Consider the following 15,780-nt stretch of genomic DNA (forward strand, 5'->3'; position numbering starts at 1 on the left):
AATTCAATTTGGGTGGTTGAAGTAGAGGAATGCTTCTGGTCTATTGTGTGATAGAAAAGTACCACTTAGAATGAAATGAAAAATTTATGAGCTGGTGGTGAGACTTCTAATGCTCTATGGCACATAATGTTGGCCTTTAAAAGAGAAGCATAAAATTAAGTTAAGTGTTGTCGAGATGAGAACATTTAGGTGGATGAGTGGCTTTACACTTAGTGATAAAAATATGAAATAAATATATTTTGTGAAAGGGTTAGTGTAGTTCCTGTGTTGGAAAAATTTAGAGAGAGTCATCTTAGATGGTCTTATCTTATTAAACGTCGACCATCTGATGATCCAATTAGGAGGGTAGATGTTTTAGATTTGATTTATGTTAAGAAAGGCTGAGGTAGACTTAGAAAGACTTGGGCATACTTTATAAAAAATGATCTTAATTTAGTAGAATTAGATGAAAAGAAAGGTAGAGCCCAATATCACTAAGTCACTCCATCAGACGTTCCTGAGAGATTCTCTCGATCAGGCGATATATCATAGACATTTCAGTGGTTCAATAATGTCAGAATTTAGTGATCTTAGGCTCATTGAATTCGTCTCGTTGACATGCTCGATTCAACGATAAGCTTGTCAGATTTGGAATCCATTTGGCTTTCCAAATGAGCGTTAAATGCTTCCAAAAATGACTTTGCAGCTTAATCTGGGCTTAATTTGCCTCGGATTGAACCACCATTAGTGTCATTGTATTCATCTCTTCAAACTGGTCATTTTGACTGTAAGTTTGTTGAAATCAAAATTTTTATGATTTTTAATTGGAGCTTGGAATTTTCTTATAAAAAACTGCTCTAAGATCTATGTTGATCTCTCTCCAGATTCATGTTGAATGACAAATTTTGTCGATACATATTTAATTTCATATAATATACAAAAAATTTTACCACCCCCTCCCTGTCTTTTCTTAAACTTAAATATTTAAAACTATTTTAATAAAAACTAAAATTTTAATTTAGTAATAATTTTTACATTAGTTTGAACAAATTTAAGGAGGGGAGAAATATCAAAATTAGATACTCATCATTCTTCACATTCTTTGACATTTGATTAACTCATCCCTCTTCTGAAACTTTGGTTCCATCATTGAGCCACTACCATCAAAACTCTCTACTACCTCTCCAACGGCCAAAAAATTCAAATTACATTTAGTTAATAAAACTTTAAAAATTACCCTTAAAAAACAATTGAGATCAAATTCCTCTTGGATTAATTTGATTGCTAGGCAACATTATTCGCTAATATAATACCACTCTTAAGAAAATTACAACATCAGCAATCACTTTCTTACATGATAAACCATAAATGATTATACATTGCAATTAAGAGATTTAAATTAGACAAAATGGGCAATAAGATGAACACAGCTACTTACTTATTCCTAAAAAGCTCCAAGCAGTGCTCCTGATCCAAATTCCTCGTCCAAAACGTCTTGAAATACTCATCGTAGGTGAAGCTCCGGTAGATCGCCGGCGACTCTGCCGCTACGAGCCATTCCGCCGGTGCGATCACCGCACGGTTGCACGGGCAGAGGAAGGAAGCCACTGATATTCTCTCCTTCTCCGAGTTCACCACTGCTCTATGCCTAACACTTTTGTATTTAGCATTGCTCAATGCCTGCAAAATTCAACTTAAATTGCTCATAATGAAAAGCTTATATATTTTCATATAAAACCTCGAAACTTACATATTTAAACTTAAATCTTTAATATTACATACATACCACTCTGTCCTCATGTATTTACTTATCGAATAGTTAAACTCTCACTTTTTACATTTATACCAACTAAGAGGGTGTTTGGCTGCCCCTAAGATTTGAGTTAAATAGGATTTAGTAAATCTGATAAATCTAAATTTATCAAATTCAGATGCTCAAAATCATTAAAAATGTTCGGTTCATTTAAAATTGAATCCACTTAAATTTATCTGACATCGTAGGCATCTTATTTCAGAATTTAACTTCTAAATCGATGTAATGATTGGATTTAGTAAATCCGGCTTTACGTCAAAACATTGACTTAGGGAGAGAATTTTGAATCTAACAAACAGTCAAATTTATTTCAATTTTTTGCTTTTTATGTTATGATGAATTTAATTTACGTTAAGAGTACACGTAAATTCTATTGATTCTACGCTATCAATTATCAAATATTGCCTAAATCTTTCGTATCACATTAAAAAAATGTCACCATTGTTACATTTTTATGCAAAATTGACATTGAGGAGTTAGAAACATAAGGACATAAGAACCAAATGGTATGTAGTATGTATGTAAATCTTCCTATATGTAAAATATAAAAATTTAGTTGTTTGATATATAAATACACAAGAATTTGAGGTATATATGCAAAAAGACAACATATTTGGTTGGCACTCATTATCTAGGCCTAATTTGCATCCGAAGTTTAATGATGGGTATGTTTCAAGTAGGCCCCACAGCAGTGCACTAGTAGTAGAGTTCACTTGACACATGATGCCCACTATTGAACTCCGAATGCATCTGGGATGTAATATTTTTTCATCAATAAAAGAGGTTTGTTCCGCTCCAAATTAGCCAACTCCATCTGGTTGGAAAAGTTAGTGTTGGATAAATACCTGCAGCTGGTCGCCGATGTTGACGACAAAGGCGTCGGGATGGGGTTGGACGGCGATCCACTTGCCGGCTCGGAGGACTTGAAGGCCGGGGACGACAGGGTCTTGGAGGAGAATGGTGAGGGCGTTGGGATCAGTGTGGGATGGGAGACCATATGTGAGCTCCGGTTGGGGACAGGGAGGGTAGTAGTTGATGGCCATGTGCTGCTCTTGATCGCCTAGTGCTGTCTTTATATAATCCTGCTCCAGGCCGAGGCTGAGAGACACAAAGCCGAGGAGGATGAAGCCGAGCCGGCGAACTTCCGTGCAGTATTTGCTCACCACCTCCCTGAATTAAGACTCCAAATACACTATTAAGTTAGCTGGATATGTTATATATATATATATATATATATATATATAGTGTGTGTGTGTGTGTGTGTGTACAGGGGATTTCTCGTTTTTTTCATAGGGATTTTTATACTTCCTTCTCTTTCATATTCATAATTAATTATTTACTTATTTATTGATCTTTTTGATTAAAAAGTGATATATAGGAAGTCAAAATTTGTGAATTCTAACAATTTTCTTTTTGATTTACTTTGTTGTCCATTTATTGCTATAATTTTTTGGTATTTTTTATGATTTCATCATTAATTAGTCTTAAATTCTAGTACTTTTTTTTTTACTTAAATAAAGTGAGTTCTTGAATTATATTTTTGTTACTTGTGCTTTATAAATCATCAATTTTTCTATCACATGAAAGCCCACGTATCATCTTAGTTGCAATAGGAAATCCTAATGTTGTGTCATTTAGCATCTATAAAAGTATTTTAAGAATTCAAGCTGATCTATAATTTGCCTTATTTCAACTATTTAGGGTCCTTTTTTCAAATTCTAGTTATTAATTCAATATTTTTGAGGATTGTCAAATTGTTAACTTGTTCTTGGGAGATAAATTTGAATAACTTATATTCATGGTATCTCACATTTACGGTTCTCCTTTTTAATCTTGTGACGCTCTGTGAATCACCTTTTGCTAGTTTATATCTTGTAAGAAATTTAACCGATAATAAAGAAAAATTCAGAAGATACCTTAAAATTATTTTACTAAATATATATAACAACTAAACTCATTTCAATTTTCTTTGTAAATATTTTTAACATGAATTCGTGTCATTGATATTGCAAAGTATTGGGTTTCTTTTTCAAAGGGTTGCGGACGTTTTATGCATTCCAGGGAGTGGCCTGAGAACCATCATTTATCTGGTATTTCCTACAGTTTCATACTAGGATTGCCTTCTAGAATGCATTCTTTTACAATGTAATTATAATATTTTTGAGAAGGTTTTCAAACTTTCAAATACATCACGTGGGCACTTCGGATAGAAAGTGTTGTGGGTTAAGGATCGTCATCAAAATTGAACATTTTTTAGATGTTTGACAAATCTGAGCATAGAGAACTTTAAAAATTATCTCATCTATGTCCATTTTATTATAAATATAAGGAATGCATGTTATAGGGAATCCTTATTATATTTGAATCAATGTTATCAAAGCGCAATGCACAATGCACAATGCGATGCACAAGTCTTTATTTTTACTTAAAAGCGTAGAGTGAAGCGTCACTTTTATTAATCAAAGCGCTAGTAAGTATGTAGAATTATCAATATATACATTTATTAATAATTATACAATTCAAAATATGACTTAAAAGTTGATATAAAATAGAAAAAAAATGGGGTACAATACATAACTTGAAGGGAAATATTTAGGGTAAACCTATAAATATAATTTTAAATAATTTCTAGTTTGTTGCAATAATTAAAAACTTAAAAATTGCGAAAAAAAATATGTAAATTAATTGCAATGCTTCGAAGCACGCTTCAGTTACGCGATGCAGGAATCACTCGCTTCGCTTTGCTTTGCTTTGCTCATGAAGCACGTTTTTAAAAACATTTATTTGAACATCAACATTAAAGATTGTTATATTGATTTGTACTATGGTATGTAATTGAACTTTGAGTAGAGAAGTAGGTATAATTTAAATATTCTAATAATGGAGGTGAACAATATTGGGATTATAACTTCGGTTTTAGCTTGTTACTAATTCGAAGTGTACATCCTGGAATTTAATGGTTGGCATAAGTAGGATTCTTTTGTATTAATACACCGGGCATTTTTTTCTACTTATTTGTAGTTTCTACTTTTGAAGGTTGTGCCAGTACTTAGTGGTGAACTTGTCGTGGAAGTAGGCATAATTGTAGAAAGATTCAATTAGGATTAAGACTGTATTTTCTTAATTTAGAAATATATTCCTAGGTTCCTCAATTTTGTGTCAACACATTTTAGATAATAAAATTGCCTTGGATGCTATCCTAGAGTGAATTTACTAGCAAGGATGCTGCACACATCCTCTGGGACTATCGTTTATCAAATATGCCAATGATTTGTTTTTCTGCAGTAAAACTTTTGATTCAACTTCTCTTTGAAACCAAACTGAAAATATACTAATAGGTTGCATTGCAAAACTGAGATCTTCTTATATCATGAAACCATCATTTCATTTGTTGACATGATTTCTGAGGTTGTGACAATGGAAAACATACCCATTAATGACAAGATTTATCAGTGAACTTGCTGATCTAAATTTCTATTGTATCATAGGCTTTTGTTTACTGGGATGCATAAGCAGTTGTCTGGTTGTTTATACCATTTAATCTAAGTAGTCCTGTACCTGTGATGTTACCTATTTTTATAGTTGTTAATCCACAATTAATTCTTTGAAGCATCTCTTGCCTCGGGCCAAGGAGGGAACGATAAGACTGAAGGGGACCACAATTGAGCGAGCTATTCGAGACCTTGAGAGGGTGGTTAAACTGTGTAAGTTATATTGTAACTTATGTTTTTAATTTTGATGGGGACATGAGTTTATGATTAACTAGAAATTCATTTATCAGCCAGACCACTAGACCCTGGAGTTCAAGAAGACGATTCTTCTGCTCATGGTGTTAAAAGGAGATTACCTCTAGAAGTAAAACAAAAGCTAGCTAAAGTTGCTAGATTAGCGGTATCCAACTCTTTTGATCATATGATGTTTGTATTCTTCTTTATTTTTATAAGACTTGAGTGGAACGTATGTAAATCTTCCTATATGTATATGTTCTCATTTTCCTTGGAAATTATAAAACTTCCAAGCATTTGACATTTCTAACCTTGAATTCTACTGAAATAATTTAAAACTTTGGAATACTGCTTAGTCCTAACTCAACTGACCAGTTGGGGTTATATATCTAAAACCTAAATTTATGCCTATTTATATATCTAACACCTAAATTTTACATTTTCGATTTATACCACCAAAGTCTTTCACATCATATACAAAATACAATCATTTTAACTTTTACAAAAGTGAAAACATACCTTTTTATGCAAGGTAAAGTGGTGTGTATGTAAAAATCTGAAGTTCAGATGATAGATATGTAAATACATAGGAACTGAGTGGAATGTATGCAAATGCTCTAATAATAAAAAATTGGCTCTAATTTGAAATTGTTTGTTATGTTGGATTTATATATTGTTGTTCGTGCTCAGCTCAAAATTTGCTAATTTAAATCATTCAGAAAAATAAATGTAGGGTATTGTATTTAAACTTACTCCATTTTAAAGCAATAAAAAATAAAAAATAACATGAGTTGTAGTAATTTAAGGTTCCACGTAAATATATATATAATTTATTATTATACAAAATAATATATATATATAAATTTTTTTTATTTCGAGCTAAAATGAGTCAAAAATCACGGAACAAAAAGTTGTCACTTTTTGACTCATTTATAATTCATGCTTAAAATTTTCTTCTTGTTTGACTCGCATGCTTAGCGAACGATTCAGATATGAGACATTTAACGAGCTGAACACACGAACAAATAGCTTATTTGACAGCCCTAGAGCGAGTATGTAATATATGGAGATTAGCGAACGATTCAGATACGAGACATTTAACGAGCTGAACACAGGAACAAATAGCTTTTTTGACAGCCCTAGAGCGAGTATGTAATATATGGAGTCAGCATGCATACGAAGTCCGCACATAATAAAGTTGTATTATTAAAAACAAGGAAATATTGAACCAATCATAACAGGACAACAAGATTTCCCCTGCAACTAAACACTGAGGAATAAACACAGATAGCTGAGAATCAGAACCTGAAGGCCAAGGGTTTGGACGGCCAGGCGGCGGAGTACTCTTCAAGGGGATGACAGTGAAGCCGAAGATAATCCCTCCAGTTGTGCACCTCCTCCTTCTTCACATTGAAGCTTGTCGACAACCTCACCTTTTTTGCCGGATCGTCGGAGTACAGCCTCAGCTTCTCCTCCGCCGGAAGGCGGAAGAAATCCGCCGCAATGGCTAGCATCTCCCCAATCAATTCGGCTGAAACACCGTGATTTACGACCTGATCGGTAAAAGCAGGGAGAGAAATCGGCGATCAAGAATCAGAGGAGCGCGATTACAGGGACGGGAGATGGAGATTTGAGGATGGAAAGGGGAAACCTGAAAGAACCCGTAGGATTGGCAGGCTTGACCTACTTGGGCGGCGATTTGGGATTTGTCGGGAGATCCGAGGTCGACGATGGGGATGTTTCGGTCGATCTCGACGGCGGCGAAGTCGGGTCGTTGGGATTCCGGCCGGATGTAGGAATCCGGTAGGGATTCGAGCCGGGGGCCGATGGAGAGGAGAGGCTCCGCCATTAATGGTGGATGGATGCCTTGAATTCCGGTTATATATAGCGAATTGAATGCTCTAACTCGTACTAGCACCGGAATGGAAGTCGCGAAAAGGTTTCAGGGGTTTGATGACGACGGCAAAGTGACGGAAGACTCCGACGTCATTGACTTCATGGTATTATTAGAAATTACTTTATGTGCCACTGGTTTAGTTGGAGCTTGCGTTAGCCCATTAGGGATGTTAATAGAGTTTGGAGAAACCAAATTAAAATAATGGGCACTTACAAACATATATATTTTTTAAGTCATGATCGGAGGCTATTATACAAGCCTTCAGCTACCATTAATGTTTCAAATAATTCAAGTATCACATCATTGAGATCAACTGTGTCAGAGAGGATTCGAACCCCCGATATGAGGGGTCTTATATCGCGGATACCAACCAACAGATTGAGGTATGCATTACTAGTAGAAAAAAAACATTATAATATTAGGGTGAAGGCTAGAGATTTGATTTATTCTCCCTTAGTTCATAATGGGATTAACATCTGTCGGTATTAAAATATATAAATAGACTCATACTCTTCGCATAACAAGGGGCCTAGACTTGAGTTTTGGCGAATCTTAGAAATCTAAAAAACTGTAAAGCTCCAACTACTCACTATCATCCAATGGCCATCGCTCAACCACCATTGTAGTAGAATTATTGTAACCCAACCACCATTATCTTACCATCACCTCTAGACCATCATCACACAAGCATCATTATTTAATTATTGTAATACAAACATTGTTATCTAATGTCCAATGTTGAATTGAAATAATTCAATCATCATTGTTTGATCACTATCACTCAATCATCAACATTCAATTATCATCGCTTAATCATTATCGTCTGAATATTAGTTTTCAGTTGTCGTTGTCAGATCATCACTGCTCAATGTTAGTATTAAATCATTATTGCCTGATCACTGTCAACCAACTGTTGTTATCTCTTGACTATCATCATTTGACAACTAATAGTTAATTGTCACAGGAATGACGCCTGAACCCCACATTATTTACAACATATTCACTGCAAAGCAATTTAGTTTATGTGCATTACTTCATCATATCACATTCTCAAATTAAAGGGAGGGGAAGATCTTTATAATCTCAACTAATATTATAAATTGTATTACTTAGGTTAGCCCCTATGATTTTTTTTTCCCTTTCCAAGCTTTTAACATAAAAAATTTGATGTCATTTATACACTTGTTATCTATAATAAAACTCTCATTCTAATCTCATAATTTTTTAGAACAATACAAAATTTGTTTCTTATAAAACTCACTTATTCAACATCATCTCATTATATCAAGTATACAATGGCCATTTGGAAAAATACCTCTCCACAAATGAACTAAGTCTGTGAATGTTAGAGATAAGGGGCAAAGAAAGTAGCACACCAATGGGGAAGAAAGAAAAAAATTTCAATGGTTAATGGTGAAAGAAAATGAGTTAGAAGGTGAGACTACATGGCCAAAATTTGGTCATGTTGAGCCAATAAAGTATCAAGAGGTCCCTCGAGTTTCTCGACCCTATTGACTGAACTGAGTATGAGTTGTCGTATATTAGTCGCCCAATAAGGGATATTGAACATCAATCACCTAATGAACACCTATTTATGGGTCAAATTAGAGAAGGGACTGTTCGATGACATTGCCCAAGTTATTTTTCCACCTTAAATTGGCCCCAACTTGCTTTGAAGATAAATTGGGAGATGTGATCAAATGATGTGCACAAGGAAGATAAGGGGAAATGACATGTGGTTAGAGGATTAGGCATCAGAAACAACTTTAAATATGTGTCAATGTCTGAATATGATAATGGGGAACAGTCAGAGAACCTTAGAGAGTTAAATGTATTCATTATTCATATATATTATATATATAAAAAAAAAAACTACCCAATATAAAGAGAGAGATTTAATATGACAAGAGGTCATTAGATGATCGTTTTTCTCCTATCTCAGAAAGAGTATAGCATATTCCCCATACAGTCTCCTCTTATATTCCCTCTAATCACATTTCCTAGCTCTTCCCTTAAGGCGTGAATCCACGAACAACATACGTCTAGATGCTGCTCTAACTCAACTTACTGATGAATTATATATACTTACATATCTATATGTACACACACACACACACCCATATGTATATATACATGTAAGCATATTCACTTTAAAAAAATAATATTATATTTGTTATGAATATGATGTTAAGAATTTTAGTGCCTCGCAGTATATATTAAAGCTTAGGTATTAAATATTTAAATACATAGTAATTATATCATATATATTATTATCCCTTGTAAATTTTATGCAAATTTAACATATGTGCCTTGTACCCATTCTGCTCTAAAAGAAAAAAAAAAGAATAGAAATAATTAATGCTTTGTTTAGAATAATTTTCTTAATTTACATTAATTTCTATATGTCGGAAGATTTGCATCGGTAGAGTGGTTATTTAACATTTTAGCATTGCATGATAATCTAGCACAGGCTCAAATAATTAAAATAATAGGTAAAGGCGTCGAAAGTTTTTACATGAAGAACTCTGTAAATGAGAAAAAAAATGAGCTACTCAATTGAAATAATCTACTCTATAATTGTGAGTACATAGACACACTCTTCTCATGAGTTTGGGAAGATAGAATTATAAAGTTGATGTAAAATAGTATTTCAGCAATAATAGTTATATCGGGCTGCTAAGGGCATAGTCGGCAGCAATGGAGGCAGTAGTCTACCATAATGTTGTAAATGATGGTTATAGTGCCAGCATATTCTAGAATTCGTAGTTGGAATCCATGGTAGTAATTGGTCATATGGGTTGTATATGGTTGCTTCAAGAGAGTCAGTTGGTCACATAGATCTTTGTTAGGAGTTGAGTGAGTTGTGAGCTGCGTAGGTCGTAGTTAGACACATGCGCTGTAGCGGGGAGCTCTAAAAACATTTGTAGGTCACAGAAGTCAGTGTTGGAAGCTGCAAGTGTTGTGAGTTACATAAGCTTTAGTTGGTCACATAGGCCATAGTGGGAAGTTGTAATATTGTTCTTAGGTAGTAGATGTCAAAGTTGGAAGTTGTATGAGCTTTGATAGCATCAGTAGACCACAGAGGCTGAGGTTGAGAGCTCCATGAGTTATGATAATGATCATAGGTCCTAGAGGCTAGAGTTTGGAGTTGCATGAGTTGTGATAAGTGAAAACGTCCATAGGCCATGGAGACTGGAGTTGGGAACTACATGAACTATGTTGACATTTGTGGGCCGCAGAGGCCAAAGTTGTGAGTTACATGAGTTGTGAACCGCATAGGCAAAAATCGGTCAAATAAGTTGTAACAGAAGTTGTAATAATGTCAAAAGCCACAACGACCTGAGTTGGGCGCTGCGTGAACTATGATGATGTTTATAAGCCATAGTGGTTGGAGTTGAGAGTTACAAAAGATGTAATAATGTTTGTAGGTTATAGAGGTCAAAGTTGGGCGTTGCAAGAGTTGTGGAGCAGGTAAGTCATAGTTATTTACCTAGAGCGTAGTGGTGGATTGTAAAAACAGGGCTTCAGGAGTCCAGAGAAAGTTATTATATCCTGAGCACATTAGTTGTGATCAATTAGTATGTGATGTGTTGTTAGAACGTCTAAGGGAGGCGTCGTTGCACCGTATGCGAAGTGAATTGTTGTATAGATTTGGGATACCTTTTTACACTGTTTTTAGAGTGTATCGTTACAATATATTCTGAGTGTGTTATTACGTCGTCTTCTGGGAGCATCGCTGCACTGCTTCGTTGGGTGCTTAGTTACTTTGCAACGTTTGTTGGGATTCCGCAAACCATGTCAGAATTCTGCAAGGTGCTTCGTTGCAATGAGCAGGGCAATGATTGACGGTGATCGATGGTGGCCTAGGAAGATGGTCGACGATAGTCAGATACTGCAACAGCGAGTGGCATTCACTAGACCTTTGGTGTAGAACGTTGGACCTCAGTTTCTTCTCCTCCAAGCTCTGGGCTTCTTCTTATTTATGGTCTAGGTCTACTTTCATGATGGGGTGGGACTTAATTTATAGAGTCTGAGAGAAGTCTCTCTGTAAATAAAGAAGGAATTCAAATCACACATTCAGACGACCCAAAAATATTTCCATGATTGGAAGGCTTTCTGTGGATAATTAAGTTTCTTAGAAATGTCAGATTCGAGTGATATTGTGCTCGTTGGATTCGCCTTATCGAGATGCTCAGTTCGACTATAAGTGTGTCAGATTTGTAATCAATTTAACTTTCCATTTAAGCACAAGAAGCTTTTATATATGGCATAACCACCTCATCTTGGTTTGATTTGACTCGAACTAGATTCACTTTAGTGTCATTATTGATGTGTGTTAGAAAATTCGTGGCGGTAGAGTAATGGATTATCGTCTTAGCGTTGCACGAGAATTCGACACACACTCAGATAAAAATGAATCGAGCTGTGATCACACCAGAAGTTTTTACGTGGAAAACCCGTAAAAAGTGAAAAATCATGGGGTCTGGCCCAGTTGTAAAAAACCAGTATAAGTTGATGATTACAAATGTCCCTTGTCCCACAGGCGGGAAAGGGTTACTAGCTTTCCACGTTACAACGTCGACCGATGATGTCTAGTAAGCGATGGTTGACGGAGGTCAGCGGTGGCTAACAACAGTCGATGACGGTCGGCGGTAGTTGACAGAGATCAGCGGTGATCGGCGACGTTCAACGATGGTCGGCGGTCATCAGCGGTGATCAGCGACGTTCAACGGTGGTCGGCGGTCGTGGTCGACGGCGATCGACGATGGCAAGGATGATCTTGGACTTGAGCTCCTTCTCAAAACCTCAAGTTCTCTTTTAAGCCTCCTCCCCCTCATGTGAGGGGTGTGACTCTATTTATAGTGTTTTGGGTGCAATTAATACAAGAATATGAACCATTTTGATCAGACGGTCTGGATGGCTTCCTTCGATCAGAAAATATTTGATGGACATTTGAGTGTCTTAATGATGTCGGAATTGAGCAATCTTGGTCTTGTTGGATTTGTCTTTTCGAGACGCTCAATTCGACTATAAACTCTCTGAATTCGATATTCGTTTGACCTTTCAAATGCCCCTAGAAATCCTCCAAGAGTGGTTTGATGATTTGATCCGGGCTTGATTTGAATTTGATTGGATTGACTTTCAAATCATTAGGTCTGTCTCATCGAGTCGATCAGTTTGACTATAAGTTTGCTGAAATCGGAGCTCTGGATGACTCTTAATCGAAGTTTGCATGTTTCTCGTTTAAAAAATTGCACCGAAATTTGTGCTGGTTGATGAAAATTTGTTGGTCACGTATCAATTATGTTCATCTCATCGAGTCGTTCAGTTTGACTGTAAGTTTGATGATATCGAAGTTGTAAATAATTTTTAATCAAATTTTGAATATTTATTGCTAAAAAATTATGCCAAAATTTGTGCTATGCCTTAATTAATAGAAAAAAATATTGTAAAAAGGGCATTTACATACATACCAGACAATTCCTAGGTATTTATACATTTAATATCAAATTTTAATTTCTAAGTTTATAACACTTAAATTTTTTATGTTACATCAAATATATTATTATTATCTACTTTAAAAAAAAAACATAAAAATGAAATACATATTTTCGTACATTTTGATATATAGGTAAAGTGTTATAATTGTAAAAATTAAAATTTAGGTGATATGTATGTAAATACATAGGAAATGTAATATACGATAAATTATAAAATAAACAATTTGAAGTCGTAATCTCATAATGCATCTCTTTTTTTCTCTAAATTTCGTCAGCAATGTAATCATATAAGCATCGTACATTAACCAAGAAAAGTCAAAATATAAAATGAATTCCAATACAAATTTGATAAGAAAGAAGCGTTTCATTTTTTTCGAAGAAATTATTATAAATTTATTATCATTATTATTATTATTATTATTATTATTATTATTATTATTATTATTATTATTATTATTATTATGTTGATACTAGTAAATAAATTTATTATTTGACATGAAACTCGAATCATTTGGCATGAATACAGAGGCATAACACAAATTTCAACATAATTTTTTTATAAAGAATCATTTAAATCTTGACAAATAAATTTATTATTTGACATGAAATTCGAATCATTTGGCATGAATACATAATTTTTTTATAAAGAATCATTTAAATCTTGATTAATTAAGAGTCATTCAGAATTTCAGTTTCAACAAACATATTGTCGAACTGAACGGTCGGTCAAATCTGATTCAAACCAAGCCCAGATTAAACAGTTAAACTATTTTTGAAAGTTTTCATTGCAAAATTGAAATGTCAAATAGATTTTTACTCTGACAAGCTTATAATTAAATCGAGCGTCTCGGTGAGATGAATTTAATGAACCCAAGATCAATTAATTCTAACATCATTAAACACTTAAATATTCACTGAATGTCGTCTAATTGAGGGAATCTCTCCCTTATTTATATGTAGAGAGACCTCTCTGAGGCTTTATAAATAGAGTTCTACCCTCCTCTTGAAAAGGGGAGAGGGGCAAGAGATCTTGAGCCAGAAGAAGACTGACGGTTGGAGGAAGAGCTGAAGTCTAGCATTACTTCTGGACCATAGATCTGATGAATACCTTCCACTCCTGCAACCATCGACCACTGTCGACGACTGCTTATCGGCCACTGTTGACCACCACATGTCACCCTTGACTTGTTGCAATGACACTCTTTGCAGAATCATGATTTAAGTTGTGGGATCCCGACATACAATGCAGAGCAAACGGGCAACCTACAAAACAACACACCCCACATAGAGTGCAACGACACCTCCCGAATACGGTGTAATAATACACCACGAATATGATGCAAAGAGTTACCCCAATGAATGTGTAACAAAACACCCCACAAACGGTGTAAAGATGCATAGCTCACGAAGATGTTGTAATAATGTACCCTGAAGCAACGCCTTTCTCTGAATTTCTAAAGTTATCTCCTTACAACCCAACACTACAGCCTACGTGGACCACAATTCGTGCAGCTTTCTAATTCATGCCTTTGCGGCCTATGGACATCATCACAGTCCACCAATAGAAACTACGTCAACAACTACGGTCCAAATCTTGTGCAGCTTGACTCCAGCTCCTGCGACCTATGAAATTCATCATAGCTCACAACTATGACTTATGTGAACAATTATTGCCTAAGTGGTCCATATCTTGTGTAGCTTCCAACTCCGGCAATTGTGGCTTACGAACGTCATCACAACTCACTACTATGATCTGCACAACCAACTACAACATATGAAGTCCAAAGCTTGTGCAGCTGCCCTAACTCTGGTCTCTGCGACATATGGATGTCACACAACTCACCACTATGATCTATGTGACCAACTACGATCTACATGGTCTACAGCCGCTCAGCTCACTATTTAGGCTTACATGACCAAACATGGTCAACAACTCATATAGCTTCTGACTCTGACCCTTGCGGCCTATGGACGTCATCACAATTGTCCACTACGACCTATGTGACCAACTACAACCTACATGGCCCGCAGCTCATGCAACTTTTGACTCTGACCTCTATTGCCCGCGAATGTCATCATAGTTCACAACTATGACCTATGTGACCAAATACAACCTACATGACTCGTAACTTCTGCAACTTACGGCTAAGACCTCTGTAGCCAACCGGTCAGGCCTAAACGACCAATCGTTACAACGACTTTCAACTATAGCTTATATGACAAACTGGTGCTGCAGCTATCATCTACAACATTCACGGTGGACTGCTGCCTCCGTAGAAATCGACTATGACCCTTATAATATGCTATCACCGAGAACTACAATCATTACAACCATACGACAACTATCATAAAAAAAACTATTGTTGTGCATTTACAATGATTAACTTTGTAATTTCTTCTTTCCTAATTGAAAAGAATAGTGAACCTGGAACTCACAATTCATCGTGGCTAGGCCTCATAATTTTATTTCCCTTGAGTGAACCTGGAACTCACAATTCATAGTGGATTGTTTCATCGTGGCTAGGCCTCATAATTTTATTTCCCTTTCCAGAGTTTTTCAAGCAAAAAATTGATCTCCTTTCAAGCAACGCTAAAACAATAATTCATTACTCTACCACTGCAGAATTTCCGATAAGCATCAATCATTATAAAAGATAAATACTTGTGATTTCTTTAGTAAGATTTATATTTGAAAGTTTATGATAAGATCGATTACAGAATTATTTATCAAAATCTTTTTTTTATATTTTATGAGAAAAGAAATCAATATTTATAATATATTTTTAATCAAGATAAAAATAATAATGAAAATTTGATATACATAGTACTCAAAATTATTAATATTTTTACCCCAAAATTTAATAT

The 15,780-nt window shown here is 35.2% G+C and overlaps 1 protein-coding gene across 1 annotated transcript; it reads right to left on the reverse strand.

Annotated features, from left to right (window-relative positions):
- Nucleotides 1–1,250: 1,250 nt before the first annotated feature.
- Nucleotides 1,251–7,476, reverse strand: LOC110020091 (protein DOWNY MILDEW RESISTANCE 6). Its single transcript, XM_020718065.1, has 4 exons — nucleotides 7,169–7,476; nucleotides 6,823–7,070; nucleotides 2,638–2,962; nucleotides 1,251–1,659 (listed from the first exon to the last, which is right to left on the reverse strand). Exons 1-4 carry the CDS (start codon nucleotides 7,364–7,366, stop codon nucleotides 1,414–1,416), a joined length of 1,017 nt encoding a protein of 338 aa, XP_020573724.1. The 5' UTR covers nucleotides 7,367–7,476; the 3' UTR covers nucleotides 1,251–1,413.
- Between the last annotated feature and the right edge of the window lie 8,304 nt (nucleotides 7,477–15,780).

Source organism: Phalaenopsis equestris, unplaced genomic scaffold, assembly GCF_001263595.1.
Source record: "Phalaenopsis equestris unplaced genomic scaffold, ASM126359v1 Scaffold000090, whole genome shotgun sequence".
In the NCBI taxonomy this organism is placed as follows: Eukaryota; Viridiplantae; Streptophyta; class Magnoliopsida; order Asparagales; family Orchidaceae; genus Phalaenopsis; species Phalaenopsis equestris.